The 19,884-nt window shown below is 57.5% G+C and overlaps 1 protein-coding gene across 2 annotated transcripts in view; it reads right to left on the minus strand.

The window, feature by feature from the left end:
* Positions 1-512: 512 nt before the first annotated feature.
* Positions 513-19,884, minus strand: part of ADGRA2 (adhesion G protein-coupled receptor A2) — a 61,586-nt gene continuing 42,214 nt past the window's right edge. For both annotated transcript variants that reach the window (XM_090051191.1, XM_090051190.1), the window contains 17 exons: positions 15,709-15,780; positions 15,289-15,360; positions 14,795-14,866; positions 14,199-14,362; positions 13,691-13,904; positions 13,124-13,288; positions 10,719-10,920; positions 10,347-10,496; positions 9,953-10,114; positions 9,385-9,585; positions 8,688-8,889; positions 8,123-8,331; positions 7,502-7,629; positions 6,353-6,476; positions 5,738-5,883; positions 4,984-5,073; positions 513-4,719 (listed from right to left, as the gene is read on the minus strand). In XM_090051191.1, the coding sequence (XP_089907317.1) occupies positions 3,489-4,719; positions 4,984-5,073; positions 5,738-5,883; positions 6,353-6,476; positions 7,502-7,629; positions 8,123-8,331; positions 8,688-8,889; positions 9,385-9,585; positions 9,953-10,114; positions 10,347-10,496; positions 10,719-10,920; positions 13,124-13,288; positions 13,691-13,904; positions 14,199-14,362; positions 14,795-14,866; positions 15,289-15,360; positions 15,709-15,780 (3,604 nt within the window). In that variant the 3' untranslated portion in view covers positions 513-3,488. The remainder of the gene's footprint in view (positions 4,720-4,983; positions 5,074-5,737; positions 5,884-6,352; positions 6,477-7,501; positions 7,630-8,122; positions 8,332-8,687; positions 8,890-9,384; positions 9,586-9,952; positions 10,115-10,346; positions 10,497-10,718; positions 10,921-13,123; positions 13,289-13,690; positions 13,905-14,198; positions 14,363-14,794; positions 14,867-15,288; positions 15,361-15,708; positions 15,781-19,884) is intronic.

Below are 19,884 nucleotides of genomic sequence, written 5' to 3' on the forward strand. Positions count from 1 at the left end.
CTTCATCTGCTGCGGCAGGGAGCTTGCTCTTTCCCTTGGGTCTGACTCCTCAGCCATCTCAGTCTTGACGGCGAGTACCCGCCAGACCCAACGGGGCGTGAGATAACTGAGGATGGGGGGACAGGGTCCAGCTAGACGACCCAGCAAGGCTGATCAAGGGGCAGCGGGGCTCAGTTGGACTAAAGTCAGCAAAGCAGGCGCCAAAGAGACCAATGATAGGCAAGACATGTGCATAGCAACCAATCCCTTGCACAGCACAGGCAGTTCCCTGCTGTCGCCATTGTATCTTGAGGGCTCGCCACTATTCACTATGCCGTATAGATGCCCATGGCATTAACGGTTCCCTAGTTGCTTAGCCATTGTCTTTGGCTTCCCATGTTGCCTTGGTATTCCTGCTGACTGCTAGTGAATCCTGGACATCAGCACCTCCCAGCTATACTTGACAAGCCTTATCAATATCCATGCTGTGCTCTTTTAATACAGGGTGTGTAAGACAAGCCATAGTCCATTGGTGGATTTGCACGTTTTTAATATATTAAACAAAACATATCTGCTAGAGACATTATATTTATATAAAAAAAATGCATAACAGACCTCTTTCAACATATTTTCTTTGGCACATTTTTCTCCCTCCCTTGCTCCCCTACACATATTGCAAAAAGCTCTCTCTCTTGATATGTCTTTTGCTTGTCATGTAAACGAGGAAGTGTAATAATACAAAGCTTTTCCTATAATACTGTCACAGTGCAGCAAGCATATACAAGATCAGCGTCGGCAAGTTTGGGTAAGCTGCTTCAGCATAATGATTCAACCTGCCCTACAGACAAAAGTGGGTACAAACCAGTAACGGCAAGAGAAATCTGACCGGGCTGGAGGGCGGTGGCAGCACTTTGTGCTGGTGTTCCAGCCATACAGGCATTGTGGTGTTGGCATGGCAAGAGGGGAAGTTTTCTGAGGTTGAGAAACATCTTAAGTGCTTTATGACCCAGTAAATCATCTTTCTCTTTCCACCCCTTCTCTCTTTGGACCAGTGTAGACTTCAGGGCTGCAGCTGAAATCTCCATGTGTGCCTTGCAATTTTCAGCTTACAAGTGACCATCACAATTCCTTGGGGAGGTAGGCAAATATTTATACCCATTTATTTTACAAACTGAGGTTGTGATTGGTTCAGTATGACAGAGGTGAGTTCTCAGCAACACTGGGCTTACATTGCTGCAGGTGCCAGATCTCTAAGTCCTGTGTCCAGGGCAACACATCCTCTTTTATTCTCTCTGAATTTCAAGAGGGACAAAAAAAGGCTGGAGAGCACTCTCCCCCTAGCTCTTCCTGCTTACAGCTGGACCAGTTATCCTCTCTGCACTGCAGACTGCTCCTCCATTACGGCTTTATAGGCAGTATATCTTTTGGAAGGCAGACATAGAGACTGTATGTGCGATGGACACACAGCAGCAGTGCAGATGAGAGGGAATACTATCCCTGGTCCAGATACCCAGCTTGCTACAATACTACTGGTGAGGGTAATATGTGAAACTGCAGCTGCCACGTAGAGGCAGTGCAGGGGCCAGACATCAGTATTTGTCCCTTGGCAATTCTCAGTACATTTCTTTAGTGGTTGGCACAGTGAGTCTGCCTAGAGCTGGCAACTATCAGTAGGCACAGGTGGCAGCCAGTCTCCGTTACTGGCTGGGAGAGAGGTACAGAGCACTCATTGCTTGGCTGTTTGAGTACAAACTAACTTCCCTTTTTTAGGAACTCTACAAAAAAAAAAAATCTTTGGCAACAGGTCGGGGACCTGCCAATGTACAGTACATAGCTTCTTTCTGCTTTACAATAGATAACAAAGGTGCACCCAGTTTTTGCAATGAAAGAAATAAGTGCTTAGCTAAGTACCAGCCCTTTTAAAAACAGGAATGGGGCTGTAAAGGAACACGCATCCAATTCAGTCCTCCACGCCACTGAAACCAGCTCAGGCCCTGATTATCATCTTACTAGTTCAGCAAAGTCCCCTTTTCCCTTTTGGAGAAACAACCCCTCTCTGCCAAAGGGTGTTTCCTCTTTGTTCAATCGTTACAGTTCATACAAATAAATGCACACATTTTTTTGCTCTGCTGTAGTCAAACCCTTTCATCACATAATTACCAGGATGAAGGATGACTCTGGATCCTTGGGTTCCTTCTGGAGTAGCAGTGAACATGTTGCTTCCCAGTCCAACTTCTGCCATGCAAGGCCCAAGGCTTTCACTCTTCCACACTGAGCATAACAGGTACAGAAGAGAATGCCCCTTCACCGTGGGCCTGTGTTTATTGCAGCCAACCCCCAGCATTTTGCATAGCGTGTGCCTCTGGGGATCTTTAACCCCATTCAACGGCAATCGTCCTGCAGTGATTTTAGTGTCCGTCACTAAAACAGTGCAGACAGCTTATTCTGCCTGGAGCTCTTGCTCATCTGAGCTCTTGCTCATCTGACCTCTTGCTCACTTTTAGCTATGGCTTTTACTTTGGTAGCTCCTAACCCATAGGGCTAAATAGTTTCTAAGACTGCTCAGAGATGATCCTGGGAGCCGCATCTGAGGTGAGGCCGGCACGTTTTGTGGGGAGACAATTGCCTGCCTCAGGGTTTGGAAGGGAGCTGCCACGGTCCTGGCTCAGCACAAGGTAGCAGCCTCCCAGCCTCCCAACAAGAAATACTGCTTCACCGCACTGATCTGGCTACATCCCTAGAACGTCACTGCCACGACACACCTCTGGATGCCGCGTTTGCTTTTCAGCAGTCCCCAGCTGATCCATTTCAGCTGAACTCCTTCAGGAAAAGCCCATGCTCAGGTGAGCGCAAAGCAAGCGCCTCTACTGTGGCATCTTCACACAAAGGGCCCTGGCTTCTCTCTCCCAACTGACATCCTGGAAGTTGCAATCATGGCAAGAGTGAGCAATTGCCAAAACCAAGGGGGAGACACGCTGTGGACAGAACACCAGTCACATAACACAGAGGCACTCCCACCAGTTACCAGTCTGTCTATACATATATACACGCACGATAATATAGAGATTTGAAAAATAAACCTTTGTTTCCTCTGTATATTATAAAATAGCATTTAGGATCAGTCTGAAGGGACATGCAGAAGGGATTAAGTGATAACTGCCAATCAGGCAGCTGAACAGCGATGATTGTCTCTCGCGTGGAGACCTTGGTGCTGCCGTGTCCTGCGTGGGGATGAGTGCTGGCTTGCTCCCCTCGCTCCCAGGCCCAGCACCAAGGTAAGATGAGACCCAGAGTCACCTGCTGAGACAAAGCATCCTGCACAGCACTGCCCATGCCCATGCCGTGCCCGTCTCCAGCACGCACACTCCTAGGAGGCTGCACTTGACCTGCTAACAGATGCCCATAACTGGGTGCACCGGCCACCTTTCCCCTGCCAAGGGCTGAGTGAGCGGGCTTGCCTGAGAAGTAACACAACACTGTGATGTAGCTGCAAGGTCCCCCGTTGCCCTCTACACAGTTGTTTCACTCTTCCAGAGGCCAGTCTTCATGCCAGCCATGCTCTCAGCGCTGGTGAGGTTGATGTCGTACTTGCTGCCCTTCAGTCCCCCGTTCTGATTGGCCACGTTGAGCGGGTAGGACCTTCGCTTCGCCTCCTTCTCCACGGTGTTGGCTTGCTTGAGGTTGTCCCGGCTGGTGCTTCTCCGCTGAGCCCGGCCAAAGTCTGGAACCTGCTGGCTACCACTCCCATCGCTCCCATCCGACTGCGTCAGGGCAGCTTCCCCTTCCTGCCCTGCTCCTGCCTGGGCCCCAGGGCAGCTGTTGTTCAGGGGGCTGTTCCTGCTGCTGTGGTAGCTCTCTGAGTGGCTGTTGTGCAGGCTCCCGCTCTCGCTGGACAGGTGGTCAGGGGCCGGTCCCCGCAGCGCCTTCAAGCGGTGATGCTTGCCCTCCCGGTACTGCTTTGCTCGGCTTTTGTGATTCCGGCGTCCATGCATGTTGTTGGAGTACCTGGCCACGCTGGCGTTCTTGTTGTTGGCAGGCTCAGGTTCCTCATAGCTGGCCGGCCGTGGGGCGCAGCTCTCAGCCTGGCTCTGAGCCACCTGCAGGTTGGTGAGCTTGCAGTGGCCCACCGTGGAGTTGGTGCTGCTGGGTGAGGAGGAGGACTTGATGGAATGGGCCACCTCAGGGTTGCACCCAATGAAGACCTGGGAGCCATCCTCCACGGCCATGCCCGGATGCACGTAGGCCTGCATGGGCAGTGCGTTGCGATAGGATGGGCAGCAGGCGAACCAGGAGTTCAGTACGTCCCGCCGCCGTGCGCAGTGGTGGACAAAGATAAAAAGCCCCAGTGCCACAGCTGTGACTCCATAGAGGCAGCTGAAGATGATGTTCAGGTACCACCTTTGGGACACAGCCATAGCTCCAAATGTCCACAGAGCAAGGTACAGGGAATGGGTGATTGCCAGAGCCCAGAACTGCACCTTCAAGGAGTAGACGCTGTCCACGTCCGGGCTAGGCATCCCCGTGTTGAGCGTGACAGAGAGGGAGCCTGAGTCCGTCAAGAGGTTGCTGCTGCCTCCCAGCCTCGGTGCTGTCTCCAAGGGTTCAGGGGGGTCTTTCTGGATCTTAGACTGGCACTGCAGCTTGATCCCGGCACAGAGAAAGTAGATCCAGGTGATGAGCAGGATGAAAGCTACGGGAACATAGAAAGCCCCCAGGCTTGGCCTCCACACCAACCAGCAGCTGCAAGCCAGAGGAGAACAGAATCAGCCCCTGCCCAGTCTGCTCCTCTCCCAAGTCCAGCCCCGTGCCCGACAGCTCAGAGCGAACTGGAGCAGGAACACAGCACTTCGTTACATCACAGCCACCCCTGCATCAATCCCCGCTCCTTGAACATGGCTCTGCTGAAGACCTGTCCCTGCTTCTCCCTCACACAAGCACTGGCAGCTGAAGAATGAGCTAGCAGGAGGGCAATGGCATGCAATTTGCTGTGCCCATGGCACTTACTATGGGTTATTATCCCGGTAGTTGTGGATGTTAACGGCCGCTGTGATGCCACAGATGATGAGAGGGATCCCGCCAGCAATAAGGTAGAATCTGTAATGAAAGCGCCCTTGTGTCACCTGGCTGCTGGTGCAACAGCTTCCTATGGGCAAACGCTGCCCCAGGCTGGTGCTGCAGGTAGGGAAGCCTTGGCATGACAGCTTGCAGTGCCAGCTGCCTTATAACCTCCATCCTAACCCCCTTTCTTTAATTGCCTGTAGCTTTCCCAACCCTTTGTCTTGAGCCCAACGTTTTCCACCTGCCTTCAAAGTGAATGCATGTGGCTAGAAGAGCAGGGGAAATGCACCACTCTGCTCATTCAGAAAATGCTGCAACTTCCCTTTATAAACTGTGACAATGCTGCGGGACCCAGAGGATGTACCCTGCCCGAGGGAATCAGAGGCATGGTGCTTGCCCAATAAGAAAGGGCCTGGCTGTGGAGGGTGTAGCAGGAGGTTGGTGCAAGGCAAGACCAAGTGCTCTGATACAGAACACACTACTGAATACATGCATCATGCTCCGGCACTGCGCTAGCTGCTTCCTGCCCCATGTGTGATCATCCTGGGGGCTGCAGCCTGCAGTTTCTCTGGGAGCAGAGGGCCTCGGACTCCCAGCACCGTGCAATGCTGACATTGCCTGGCCAGTCAGACCTTCTCCTGAGCGCTCACTGCACTCACATCCCAGCACCCCCCACCAAACTGGAGGGAAGTGACTGTACCGTAACATTGGCCGAGGGGCAGGCTGCGACACATCCCCATCCTGTGGCTGGGGTGCCTTCCACGTTACCTCCTTGTAGATGACTCTGGCCTTCACAGCCATCCATAGCAGGGTGGATAAGGAAGAGTAGTGCAAAATGATGCCAACCTGCAGGGCACACAGCCAGGATGAGGGTGACTGAGATGCATGCATCCAGGATGAGATGCACTGGATTCAAGGGCTAGGAATCTCCCCTGGCTGCAGTGACCCTCTGCTGGGGCTGACCCTTGCTTTGCTAAGGCCCCTGATCTGCTGCAGTTGTGCCCTCTCCTCCATCCACATTTCTAGCCTGCCCACAGCTATAGGGAATCTTCTCCAGGGCCCCTCCAACCAGAACCACATCTCTGGTCCAGGGCCACTGCCTGGAGGAGACAAACAGGTGGAGGTAGCTGTTTTTCCTGTTCTGGTACTCTGGACACTGCCTGTCACCGCACTGTGCAGTGCTCTGTCCTGGGGGCAAAGCAGCAGTGCGGTTCCTCCATTGCAACACAGGCCACGCTCTGAACCGGGAGGCCTGCTGAGCCGAGAAGCTCACCACCGCTTCCCCCGAGGCTGGCGCAGTCATGGCTGTACCTACCGCTTGGCAGACGATCAGGTAGTTGGTCAGAGTGATGCCTCCTGCAAACACCGCTGATGTCATGGCAATGTGGAAACAGAGGTTAAGGAGCATATGCCAGCACTTCTGGGAGATGTGAATGGTACTGCAAGAGAAGCATGCAGCAGTGCTGATTAGCTCCTGGCATGTAGGGAATTCATCCCCAGCTGGGCACTAGGAAGTCCCTTCCAGCAACCAGAGACATGCTACTACTCTGCCTTGCTCTCTACCAATCTCAGCAGAAACAGAAGCAACCCTTGCTACCTTCAGAGGTGCTCTCTCCAAAGGGTGCAGCCAACACTATCCCAGCACAAGAAGGATTTGGGAATTGCAACTTCTCCTTATTCCTGAGTAGCTGCTGTAAGAGAAACACTCAGATACTCGCTGGGATTTTTAAGTGTTGAGCCCGCTGCCAGGTGGGGAGAGGGGGCTCACGTGAAGACAAATTGCTTGGCAAAGTCTTAACAACTGCTGTATTTGTTTTCTGGTTGTCACCCCAAGGCAGAGCAGCCCTACTGGACTCTGGGATCCCTACCGGGCTCTGGGATCCATCAGTACAGTAAACTAGACTTCAGTGTGTCCTTGATTGTTGGCTGAAAAGATCTGCTGTTCCCCTACAAAGAAGTGAGCTCCATGAGGCTACAGATGGGCAAGGAGAAAGAGAGAGCTAGCTTTGTGCAGGGGTTGATTCCAGCTACCTAAGATGCAGCAGAAGCTAGCTCTGCCTCCCCTGCCTGCTGTGCCTCACTTTGGGCACATCTTGCACTACAGCTGGAGGCTTCTGTGCAGCCCTAGCAGGTGTAGTCATGCAGACTGTAAATGCAGCAGGGATTAACACAGCCTTTACCCAAACCTCTGTAGGATTCCCAGTTCAACACCAGTGACCTTGCCAGCCCTTACAGAGACTCTGGCCTCCACTTCTCCACAAAAACTGGATCCGGATGGGAGACAAGCAGTAAGGAGGCAATGCCTGGATCCCAGAGCTGACCCAGCCTGTGTCCTGCTCTGCTGCTAGCTCCATCTCTCCAAGAGTGAGCAGGAGCCACTTTCCATCCCAAAGCAACACTCACCCACCACCAACGTTCAGCATTGTGGTGGCTGTAAGCAGCTTGGAGCCCATTGCTGGCTCACCTGTGGTTGATGATGTAGGTGATGATGGTGGTGAACAAGCAGAGCAGCAGGATGGCTGTGCAGGTGTAGATGACAGGGTGCAGCACCTCGGGCGTGCCCTGGGCCTCGCTGGGGAAGGTGTTAAGTTCCTGCTCAGAGGGAGAAAAAGACCCCTGGATTTTGGTGCATGTTGACCTCTGCACGTTGCTGTGACGGGGGTTGCTGGAGACCTGGGTGCCCTTCAGAGGCTCCTGGCAGGTAGGTAGGGGGAGGAACCAGGGGGCTCTCTGAAGGGCAGGGAAAGAAGCTTGGTGCTGATGTTGGGCAGGGGCTGCTGGCTGGGAGCAATGCTCTGCCTCCTCCCCAAGAGGCACATGACCACTTAGCCCAGGGGCCGGTACAAGTCCTTGGTGGGCAGACCAGCTGGCTGCATGACCGATGTCCAGACCGGGGGCAGCAGGGTGGTGCAATGGGACTACCCACGGAGCAGGCTGTCTGGTGCTCCAGGGACCCCATGCTGGAAGTGGGCCGTACGCCCCTGCACCTCCCAGCTCTCCTCTAGCTGCTGGGACACAGAGCAGTGACCTCTGGTGCACACCACGCTGAGGCCAGACCCGAGCCCTCCGGCAGCCCTCTCCTTACCATTAGCACCGCAAAGTTGTTCATGTGCCTGCAGTGCAGGGTGGTGATGTTGGGCTCCTGCCGGGCCAGCTGGCAGCCCTCCACGCTCCAGCCCCCATAACCCCCCAGCACCTCGAAGTTCCAGTAGGCAGCTACGGGGTCGGCACCCTCCCCGAAGTGCCGCAGCGAGACCGTCACGGGGTCCGTGAGGTTGCTGGCTCCACAGCCATCTGTGGGGGAGAGGAGAGAGGCTGAGGGGTGCGCTCCTGTCTCTTCAGCGGCTCTCTCCACACCCTTTCACCCTCTGGGCCCCAGCTTGCCTCTGCGAGTGGGCTGCAAGCAAGGCAGGCCCCTTGCCTCTCCCCACGACCCTTGCCAGGGGCTGCAAGAGACTCAGGCTAGGCCGGTGCTACCAGCTCATCAGGAAGGAGCATTTGGCCGCTAGGGGGTACTACGACTCCATGCAGGGCTCGGCGCCATCCCAGCAACCCAGGCACCAAGCTCTTGCTGCTGGCACAGTCGCAGCGGATTCACCCCTAGTCACCGGCAGCCCTCACACCCTGCCGCCCCAGGCCAGGAACCTCACGTGTGCCGGCATAGATCACAGGTGTGGCTACACTGCGACGCTTGCCGTCGTCCGCCAGGCGGGAGGAGTTGCCAGTGCTGCAGAAAAGCTTGCCGTTGCGGAAAGCCAGGAACTGGAGCTTGCAGTCGGCGGGCGGTGGGAGCGGGGCCCAGAGCGAGAACAGGCTGGGTGGCAGCTGGATGGAGGCTAGAGCGATGCTGTTCTGAGGAGACAGGGGGCCACAGGTGAGCCACATGCCAGATTTGGCTGCTGCAGCTCCCGTCACAGTCCCAGATGCCCTGCACAGCCACAGGTCATCTCTTCTGCCTCTGGCTCCTGGGCACGGGGCTGCGTGAATGGGCCCACATTGCAGCCAGGCCGCTCAGCGGTTGCTTTCCAAGCCTGAAGCAGCAGAAGCATGTCTCTGGGGTGCCGAGCCACGCCACAGTCCCTGCTCAGAAGTAGGGCTCATCATCCTGGGTGCAGGCTTTCCACAGATGCGGCAAGACACAGTGCAGGGTCCCTTTGCAAGGGGGCAGCTAGTTCAGGACGGGTCTCCCAAATCGGAGACAAAAGGCTCCTTCTGGGGACTCTAGGGATGCTGCAGGGAGCCCTTCATTGGCTTCAAGTGCCAGTCACACTGCAGCACAGGCCTTGCCTAACCCTTCCCTGCACCGCTCAGCCCTGCTGCACGCTGTGGCTTTGCCCCCACCAGTACCTTGATGTGGAAGCTGGCCAGGGAGATGTTGGGCAGGCCTGTGGTGCACCTGAACTGCAGCTGCTGGTCTGCCAGGGGCTCGGCTCCCCGCTCTGGCAGCAGCGCCCGCCTGCCCTCTCTTTTCTGGAACGCCGTGCAGCTCAGCCCCATGAAGCTCTCGGGCTTGATCAGGTAAGCCTCGAAGGCAATGTTCCTCGAGTTCTGCAAGGGTATGCCATGGCAAGGCCCGTTAGCAGGGGCACTGCCCCCCGCATGACAGACAACCCCTGTGCGCTCAGCACCTAGCTATGCAGACACCCCCATCCTGACCCTGCGCTGCTCCAGTCCTGGACTCCTCCCCGCCAAACCCTTCACCTCTGTCAATGCCCTCCAATCCCAACTCTCAGCCCCTCGTGCCTCCCCAGCCTGGGCTGCTCGCCCCCACAAAGAGACCTCCGTCCTGACCTACAGGACTTTGCATTTGAGCCCCGCGCTGTTGCTGCCCCAGCCTCTCCCCCTCCCCAATCCCTGCTGCAGCCCCTGCTCTGCTCAGTTCCCAGCCCCACAAAAGCGATGGGAGGGCCCCTACCACGGCCATGTGTTGGGCATTGCTGCTGAGTGTGTAGCCCGCAATCTTCTCCACGGAGCGGACAATGCTGGTGCAGGCCTTGTCCTCGATCTGCGCCATCCACAGGACGTGGTCATCCACCAGCATCATGTTACTGGCCATCTCCACAATGACATCTGTGAGCTGCAGGGGAGCACAGGGCAGGGGGGCTCCGGTCGCCACAGCCTCAGACAGACTGCAGGGCAAGGGCAGGGCAGGAGATGGAGGCCAAGAGAGCAGCCACGGTACCCTGGAAAGCTTGCAGCTCCTTGGCAAGACTCCCCAAGGCCATTCTGAGTGCAGGATGGGCCCCCTTCCCCTCCATGCTCACCCCTCAGGATTGTGCCTTGGCAGGGAGCAGGGGAGGGAGCATCACCTGCTTTATCTGATCAACATAGCCGATGAACTTCTCGATCATCTGGGCCACGTAGATGACATCCATCATGTCAGAGAAGTTGGCCGCTTCGGCCGTGTAGACGCGCAGCTGGTGAGCCAGAGTCAGGGCATTGGAGGCGTTGATGGGCATCTGCGAAGCAGAAGTGGGGGGTTACTAGCATGGTGAAGTGTGAGTGGTCAGTGTGAACCCAAGAGCCACAGCACACGCCCATCCCCGGTTGAACTGTGGCAGACACGTTCCAGCTCCAAGGACAGACGCTGCAACGCCCCCTCTGATGACTGTTCACACCTGCCAACGAGGGACCATGCTTTCAGCAGGCCCTATGACCTCCTGGGCACAGCGCCCACTCACCAGCACAAAAGTGTAAAGCACACGGGTGATGTCGTTGGTGTACAAGCAGTTGGAGTAGTCGCCCTCCTCCCAGCGGCCTGTGCGGTCGCAGCGTCGTGACGCCTGCTTCTCCGCTGTCGGACCCCCGCTCACGGCCACTGAGGTGAAGGGGTACTGCAGGCAAGACTGGTAGGCAGTGATGCCAGCCAAAGTGCGGGGCCACCTGCCAGCAGAGGGGAGAGGTGTGGGCACAGTGAGCACGTGCCTGGCCACGGGAGCCAGCCTGCACCACTTTGAATGCACAAGTGCCGTTTCCCAGGCCTGAGCAGACCCCTGACACCAGCCCTTGTTGCCTGATCTCCCTACAGGCTTCTCTAGACTCTCCCCAACCCCATATGATGGAAAGGATCCCAAATGATGATTCCTCGGCCTTCCTGGAAACCTGCTTCTGGTACAGAGACTTACTACCACCATCCCGCTCTAGCCTGCCCTGCCCACTGCCCTCCCCAGCTGGCTGGATAACTCCTCTCCTTGCCTACTGCTGAAATCCTGCATCAGGAGCTTGCTGAGCCTCTCTCTGTATGTGCCCGATTCTCAAGCACTACAACAAACAGCATTGAGTCCAGGGGAACAGGGCCCCAGCGTTTTGGCTCTTGGGCAAGCCTGATGGTTAAAGCAACAAAATCTGCCCATGGCCAAGAGCGAGTGGGACGCAGTATGCATGCACGGTTACGACTCAGCAGCTGCCCCAAAACCTCCCTGAATAGCTGCTCTGTTTTAGCTTACTCTGCTCTGCTCTCCACACAGCTGCCCTGGCCCTGCAGCCATCAGCGAGGGCACCGGTGCCCCTGTGAGGGGCCCTGCTAAGAGCAGCCAGCCAGCTTGTCTGTGCACAGCATATGCGTGCAGAGCTGCTGGGACCGAGCTGCACACGGAGCTGGGGGCACCGTGCCACGCGTAGAAGGGTTTCCAGCTGCGCGCTGGGCATCACAAAGGGAAGAACTTCAGACGCTCCAGAAAGGAGCTGAGATTTTTATGGGGTAATTTATTTCCCTCCCTGGAAAGCTTGGCTCGGCCCAGCTGCTGCAACATCTGGTTTGCGAGACTCCCCCTGCTCCCCTGACGCCACAGCTGGATTAGGAGATGCACACGGGGGTCACGTGGTCTCCCCCAAGCAGACGCCCGACCCCACAATTCCTTCTGCTTCCCACAGGACTTTGCATGGGCTGCAAGACCCAGCGGCCCCTGGCGTACCAAAATGAACCTGACTGGGTTGAGCTAAAGCAGCTAGCTGCCATCCTGGAGTACGAGTGTCCATGCAGGGAGTTAGGATAGCTGTGGAGCTTACCGTGCACCCCAACCCTGTCCTGCACCAGGGGTCAGTAGCATGGACAAGCATGCCTACTATGCCTTGCTCTGCCTGAGGCCCTGATGGTCCCGGTCTCAGAAGATGCCTTCTTCACACCTAGTGGCAACCTCTCTCAACCAGGGAAATCATTGCACAAAGGTCTCAACATCCCTGCCCTGCCCCTTGCCTGGACACCCCTTTACCTCCTCCCTGCCCTTCCCAGCAGTTTCTGGGGCAGGTACCCTCCTGCTGGTGCCTCTCTAGGACTTGAGGCGCCTGAGCCCTGCGAGGGGCGGCTCCCACACAAGCCCGCTGATTGCTCCAGCTATCTACTCCCATATCCTGTTCTGCACGGAGCGGAGGGGGTGGGGCGGGGAGGGAAGGGGGGCTGCTGCTAATTTAAGCCATATTTACTGTACCAGTAATTTATATTCCATAAAGGCCCAGTCGAGGTTACAGTGGGCTCCCAAAGCCTTTAGTCTCTTGCCAGAGAAATTCCAACACCTCTGCCTCTGGAGCCCGTCTGTGCTGCCAGCACGGGAAGCCTTTCAAAGGAGCCTCGCTATCACGGGCCGCCTAATCATTGCCAGACGCCAGGTCACCTGCAGGCCTGCCCTGCCAGCAGCCTCTCTCCTCGCCTACAGCCAGCCGGGCGCACAGCTGGCCCAGCAGTCCTTGCACACTGGCACCCACTGTGCTGGCGGGACAGCGCTTGCAGCATTACATTCATGCTGGGGCAGTGCAAACAGCTGCAGCTGCAAGAGTGGAGTCCCAGGATGGCATGACCCTACTGGGAGCAGAGAGGTGCATACAGCCCCAGGCAGCTGGATGCCGCTCCGTGCTGATTTCCACTCCACTCAGGCACCAGAGACTGAGCTCCCTTGTGTTCCCATCCACCCCTAAGGCTTTGAATGCTTACAGCCAACCAGGCTCAGCATCACCCTGGAGTTTCCCACAATGCCTCTGGGTTGGTCAGCAGGAGAGGCAAGAGAGGGGTCTGCAAGGACCTAGGAAAACCAGCCCTACCCCAGCACGTAGTGTCCTGCCCCCCTCAGTGACGTGCAGCCTTGGGTCTTACCTGAAGTCCCCACGGTTGTTCGTGACCCGCTCAGCAGGGCAGTATGAGGCTGAGGTCTCCAGCACCACGATCTCCACCTTCTTGCTGACGTTCCCCTGGGCAGTGGAGACGGCACACTCCCACTCCCCGTTGGCAGAGATGTGGATATTGGAGAGGATAAGCTCGCTGCAGGTGGGGGAGGAACCCGATGGGCGGACCTGAGCAGGCAGGTAGCCCAAGGGCTGGGCCAGCACAAAGTACAGCACCCCTGCCACAGCAGGCAGGGCCACACACCCGCACCCAGCCTGTGGTGTTGGTCACTACCCGGGGCTCAATCAAGAGCCTTTGCACCAGGAGGCTGTGGGTGCCTGTGTGTTCACCCCCAAAGGCTAACAATCCCCCTACCCTTCTAAGGCCCCTTTCCTCCCAAAGGAACCTGCAAGCTTTGGGTCCCAGTCCTTGCAGGGAGGACTTCTGACATGGGCTGCACTCGGGCACCCTCCCAAGGTGCTGGAACTGGCACCCAGAGCAGAAGGCAGCTGTGGGCCCACGTGAACCCCCAGGTCACCCCCTGGCAGGGGCTCCCACCTGGTGATGAAGGTGCAGTCATGGATGAGGCTCTGCTCCAGGATGATGCCGGTCTGCTCATCCTCCTCCACCAGCACGCGGTTGTGGTACCACAGGATCTGGGTGCTGTTGTCCAGGTAGGTGGCTGTGCACTGGAAGGGCAGGCGGTCGCCCTGGAACACCACCTGGCGCAGTGACGGGATCAGGTGGTGGGTGTGCAGCTCTGGGGCACCCGCTGCAGGGAAGGGCAGATGGGTGAACTCCTGCCCCAGATTGCTGCCCCCCAGCCTGCCTCAGCCACCTCCCAGGGCACTGGGGCAGCCTGCTGCGAGGCTGGGGTCCCAAGGAAGCCTGGCACCCACACCACAGACATCACTAGCATGGCTGGCACAAGCTGGACTCCTCGGGGGCTGTGCCCAACTGGGACTGCCCAGATCTCAGGGGGTCCCTGTCTAAACAGCCCACAGTCCTGGCTCTGTGGCATGCAACCCCACCCTGCCATCCACTGCCCATGGCCCCAGTGCCTCACCGCAGCGCAGCTGCCCCTCCCTGGTGCTTCGCAGCGGCTTGGCATGCAGGTGGCGGGGATAGATGCAGAGGGTCTTGTCGGAGATCTGGGCTGAGCGGTTCCGGGCCCAGGGTAGCACCCATCGCAGGTTGCAGTCGCACGTCAGGTACTCGGTGGCAAAGTCGCTGGAAGAGGCAGACCAGGGGATGGAGTCAGGGACAGATGAACTCCCAGGGGAAGGCATCAGAGCAGCCAGGATGTCCCTGCAAGCTGCAGCAACTGGAAGCATGGGTACAAGGGCTAGGGGCTGGCAGGGGCACAGAGCTTTGGAGGCAAGGGACAGACCTGCTCCTGGCTGCTCACTGACTGCAGGAGATCACAGGGGCATGGAGCAGCACTAATGGCCAGGAGGGCGCCTGCTTGTGAGACAGGTCCTGACTCTGGCTGCAGGAGGGCAGGCCGGGGTGGGCCCCTCTGATGCCATGAGGCTGTGGGCACAGGCATGCAGATGCCTGGTAGCCATCAGCACTTGCCTCCATTGCACCCACCCCCCCAGTCCCTGCGCAGCAAGCCCTGTGGTTTTGGGATGGGCGTTCCCCTCTCAGCAAGGTACTCACATGAGTTTCAGGGATGGCAGTTCATCAAAGACACCCGGCTGGAGGGTGGAGAAGATGTTCCCTGACACGTTGCTGGCAGAGAGGAGACAAAAGCCTGGTGAGGGCTGACTTGCCCAATACTCTTGGGCTTGATGCATGAATGCCCAGGTGAGCCGGGCTCCCCGAAGGGGCAGCTGGTGAAACTGGGTCCCTGACTGAGCACTGCCTGGCTCAGAAGCCAGCAGATCCTCACCCACTGCAAAGCCAGGTCCCTCCCAAGCTACCTAAAGTTGATCTCCAGAGAGGTGGGGACAGGGAGCTTGTAGCCCAGACACCCAGTGCCAGCGTCAAGCCCTGCACACAGGTGCCACAAGCCTCAGGACCCTGCTCTGTGCCAGCAGCACAGGTAGGCAGAAGGGCCCTGGGCAGTGCAGGCATCCTCCTAGGCTGCAGTGCCCCTGCCAGCTCCTTACCAAGGGTCCTGCCTGCTAGGTGGGAGCCCCACTACTACTTACAGCCGCATGAGGTTGATGAGTCCCAGGAAGACACTAGTGCTGAGGCAGCCGATGCGGTTATTGGAGAGGTCTCTGGAAACAACCAGGGGAGAAAAGGTCTGTGTAAGTACTGAGACTTCCCCCATCCACAGCAGCACCTGGGCACCACCCTGTACACAGGCCTGCTCACACCCCCTGTACCAGGGGCAGGGAGCAGGGCACTGAGAGACTCAAATGCTGGAGTGAGGAGAGCTTGAAGAGTGAAGGGGGGAGATGACACTCCCTGCTTGCTCTATGGCGCTTCAGGCCTCCACCAGCCCCTAGTTCAACTATCCCAAAGCCCCAGCTGGTAACTTCAAGGACAGACTCCAGTCTGTACGCCTGTGTGCACCCCTTAGCCCGACACACCCTGCAACTTGGGGGGCACAATTGGGCACTTACAGTCGCTTCAGTTCCGAGAGGCCCAGGAACGCGCCGGGCTGGATTGTGTTGATCAAGTTGTTCTTTAGGTCCCTGGAGAGAGGGAGAGACAGAGAGAAAGAAATCAAGACCCAAGAGAAGAGGGGCCAGCTCCTTGCAGGAGGCCCTGAGCCTGGGGGAACAGGCAGAGCAGGGCAGCACGATGGTCTGGGCAGATTGCTGCTCAGCTCCTGGCTTATACACAGTGCACGAGGCTGGTGCCAGGACTGTGGCCAGGCTCCTTGAAGATGCCTCTCTCCTCTTCTGCCCTGGCATGAAGGCAATGGGATGGACCACCGGTGCCACCTTTGGCCTTGGCTGCTCACCCCCGTGCATCATTGAAAGAGTCTGTCCCCTTTGGGAACAAGCTGGGCTGCTGAGAAGCAGGGCACCCCTCACCCTCCCTCGCAGTGGTAGTCCTGTGGGAGGAGACCCTCTCCTTCAGCGTGTCCCTTGCCATCAGCCCCCAGCGGGAATGAGGTTCGCTCTGTATCTGCAGGGCGTCAGCCTGCCAGCTGGGGTGGTGGCAGCCCCATCACTCCTGCCAGCCAGGGGAAGCAGGGAGCCAGTGCCTGCACCTGAGCCCTCTGGTTTGCACTGTGCACAGCTGAGAGGATGAAGCCCCTGCTGGAAGGAGGGGTGGCACGTGGGGCTGGCACACAGCCCCCCCACAGGGAAGGCATCCCCAGCCAGCTGTCTTGGCTACAGCCTGTGCCAGCTCAGGGCAGACGACGGGGTTGAAATGTGGCTGGATCCAAGTGTGTGACCCTGCCCAGGGCCCCTCCAGGCGCCTCTCTGTGCAGACACCCCCGCACTCCTGGATCATGTTCACGGCATGGTTTTCCAGCCCAGGGAGAGGCTTCGCGCCACGAGCCTGGATGCACTGTGCTCTCCGAACCTCCAAGCACAGGGTTTTTCCTGCGTTGCTGCCACACTTGCTAATCCAGGGTTAAGGGGCTCTGCCTCTCTGTGCGTGCGCTACAAAGCTGGTGGTACCACCTGGATCCTCCACTGCCCTTCACGAGCCCAGCTCCTGCCTGAGAGCATGCCAGGGTCGTCAGCGCACCCTCCCACAGCCGAGGCACCGCTGCCTGCTGGGGCCAGGGTGCATGGGGGTTAACTCCACAACTCTTACAAAGCACTGGAAGAGGGGGTGGTCCTGGAGGGACCCTATTGTTAGTGCCGTGGGTTCAGACTCTCCAGCCAATCCAAGCCTGGGGCTGCAGGGCTGCCAAGTGCTGCGCAGGAACCTCATTAGCAGCTTTCAATTCAATTCCCCTCTAATTATCTCTGCAAAGGGAAACAGGGAGCCAGGCTGGAAACTGTTACAGCTCCCTGCTGGGTGCCTGCTTTGGCCCTGTGGAATGAGGCCAGGCTGCCAGCCCTTGTCCCAGCAAGCCTGCACCTCTGCAAAGGAGTGAGTCTGGAGGGTGGGGAGCTACCCAGCTGCTCCAGAGACATGCACTCCCCCCAGGCAACCCCGGGAAAAAGGCGTCCCATGGCTATGACAGGTCACATCTCCCATGACAAGGTGATGTGGGGCAGCCCAGGAGCTGCTGTGCGGTGCCCCAGGGGGCGGGGGGGGGAAGCAGGCCCGTCTCCAACACCGTCAGATGGCTTTTGCAAGACACAAAGCAGCTGCCCTTATATTCCAGCCCATTCCATCACATGCCGGGACAATCATCCGAGCCTCTGATTTCCTGTCTGCATCACTAGACTGATCGTACGGCAGCCCTGCCCCCCACCTCTCCGCTTTCAGACGCTGTGATGGATTGATTAGCCTTGTGCCATGCCTCAGGGACCCAGCATGACAGCAGCAGAAATGTGATAGGGGAGGGGACGCCAAGGGCAGGCCCCAACATCCAGGAGGCTGGTTTCCCATTAACTTTGCAAAGAAGTCCTTGGCGCTGCCTGGGGTGGGTTACTGTGCTCCACTTGGTAAAGAACCCTTCTTCCTGCTCACAACCTGCCACTTGCCCTCCTTGCTGTCTACTTCATCCATGTGAAGAGCGAGGCACATTTCAGCCCACCCAGGCAGGTCGGCTGGCCTTGCCACAGCATGGACTGCTCCATCCTTACCAAGTGAGTGGGAGCAGCTTTCATGGTGTGGCACGTGTTTTCCTTGGAGACCTGGAAACCAATGGCACAGGGCCGCTGCTAACCCATGCAGCTGCTGACAACCTGGGGCTCAATGTCCCAGGGGCGCTGTGCAACACCAGATCCACCTGGCCAGAGGTGACCTGCCCCAGAGCACACCCCAGGATCATGCTCCTCTTTATCTTCTGTTCACATCGCATCCAGGACCAGGAAACACGCTATCCATCCCTCCCAGCAGAAGCAGTGTGGCCAATCTCTGGTCTTAATACATGGACGTGGCACCAAGCAGATTGGTTTTCTACAACCTCCCAGCACACGCTGCACTCCAGAGACACATGCACCAGGACTGAACAGGCCCAGGACAGATGCCACGTTGTCCACCATTCCCTCCTGAAGCCAGATTTCAGAAACGTCAGCAAGGGAAGGGATTTGCACAGATAAACTTCAGTGAAAAGGATGGGCTTAGACAGTGGGACTGGCCAAGGGCAAACATCACGGAGAGCTTGTCTGCTTCCTGTCCCGGCCTCTCTCTGTCTGCAGCCTTCTGTCCTCACCCAAGATACGCTCATTTTCTGCAGACAGGGAAACGGATGAGAGGTTTAATTATAACTCAGCCTCACTCCTCTGGCTGGCATGCATACAAAGAAGCAGAGCCTAATTTTAACCCTGTGGTACCAAACACTGTGGTAACCCAGGGAAAGCCTGCCACAGACCTGTCCCCAAAGGAGCTTAACACTGTCCAGACCCGGCACTGCCTGCAAGAACAAGGAAGGCTCCCTTGGACTGAAGACGGCACGAACCTGAAAGTAAGCCCTTGGCTCACTGAATCTAAGCAGGTTTCTTTCACACCTGCCTGCTGGCGCTGGCTTCACTGCTTCCATATCTGCTGGGAGAGGGAGTAGCTAAGCACCCCTGCTAAGGCCTGGTCTACGCCACCACGTTGCATCCACGGACCTCGAGCTCTGCTGACACAAGTCTGCCTGGATGTACATGCAGATGGAAGGGGTCCCAGGCACATCGGCAGAGATCACCACCTCCCCCACCAACACGTGGCCTCTGCCTCCACTTAGCAGCCAACGGGGGGGCATGGGAGGACAAGTCCTTCACTGCTGGAAGCCTGATACCATTGGCAGGAACAAGTCCACAACCCATTGTACCGACACCTGGTACACGCTCGACTGCCTAAGGTCCAAGCTGCCCAGAAGCCACCTCCCTGCCATGCAGAAAGCAGCTTAGCAGTGCCGGCTACTGCAAGTATGCAGAGCTGCCCAGCATCACTGTGGTCTTGCCCTTTTGGGAGAAAGGTTCCCCAGAGATTCTGGTCCTGCCTTAGGGCCGGTACTGATCCCCACGTCTCAGCGTAGCGCTAACGGGGGTGGGATGTGGGGCTCAGGACAGGAGCTCTTCCCTCTTCATTGATCCCGCCACCACTGCAGTGCTGGGACACGGGGAAGACAGAGACTCAGCGGCTCTTCTCCAGAGCCAGCCTCTCTTCCACATCTGGGGCAGTTCTTTGCCCCCTCCACTTTCCGCTAGCCAGCTCTTCTGGCACCTTCCCCTTTACACGTGGCCTCGGAGAAAAGACAGCTTGCCCAAGCCAGAGGAGGTCAGCAGAAGGAAATGGCTTTATCCCTGGTTCTCAGACCGGGGGCTGCCTGCTCGCCACGTGGGGGGATGCTCTCACCTTCCCAATAGCAGTGCTGCCCTGTGCCCCTTGCAACGAGATGGGCCAGGGGCCTCAGCTGACAAAGCACCTTGGGTCAACTGAGGAGGACTGATTTCACACCAGATCCATTGGCCATGGTTGCGGGGAGACGGGCGCAGCCCTTCTGCCGCAGGAATTCCTGCCCCGTGCCGCTCGGCATACCCTTATTTGACAGGTGGCCGATCCCATAAACGTCTGATTTACGCCCTGCCAGCAGCTCACAACTGCCGGGCTGTCAGGGCTAGGTACAGCCCCTCGCCTGAAGTATACTGACCACGTGCGCAGCCCACGGGGCCCTTTCTCACTCACCGCTGCCCCTCCTCTCTTGGGCTTTCAAATCATCTCATGTCCAAGGG

The sequence above is a fragment of the Crocodylus siamensis genome, chromosome 6, assembly GCF_052110815.1.
Source record: "Crocodylus siamensis isolate JL-2025a chromosome 6, ASM5211081v1, whole genome shotgun sequence".
Lineage (NCBI taxonomy): Eukaryota > Metazoa > Chordata > Crocodylia > Crocodylidae > Crocodylus > Crocodylus siamensis.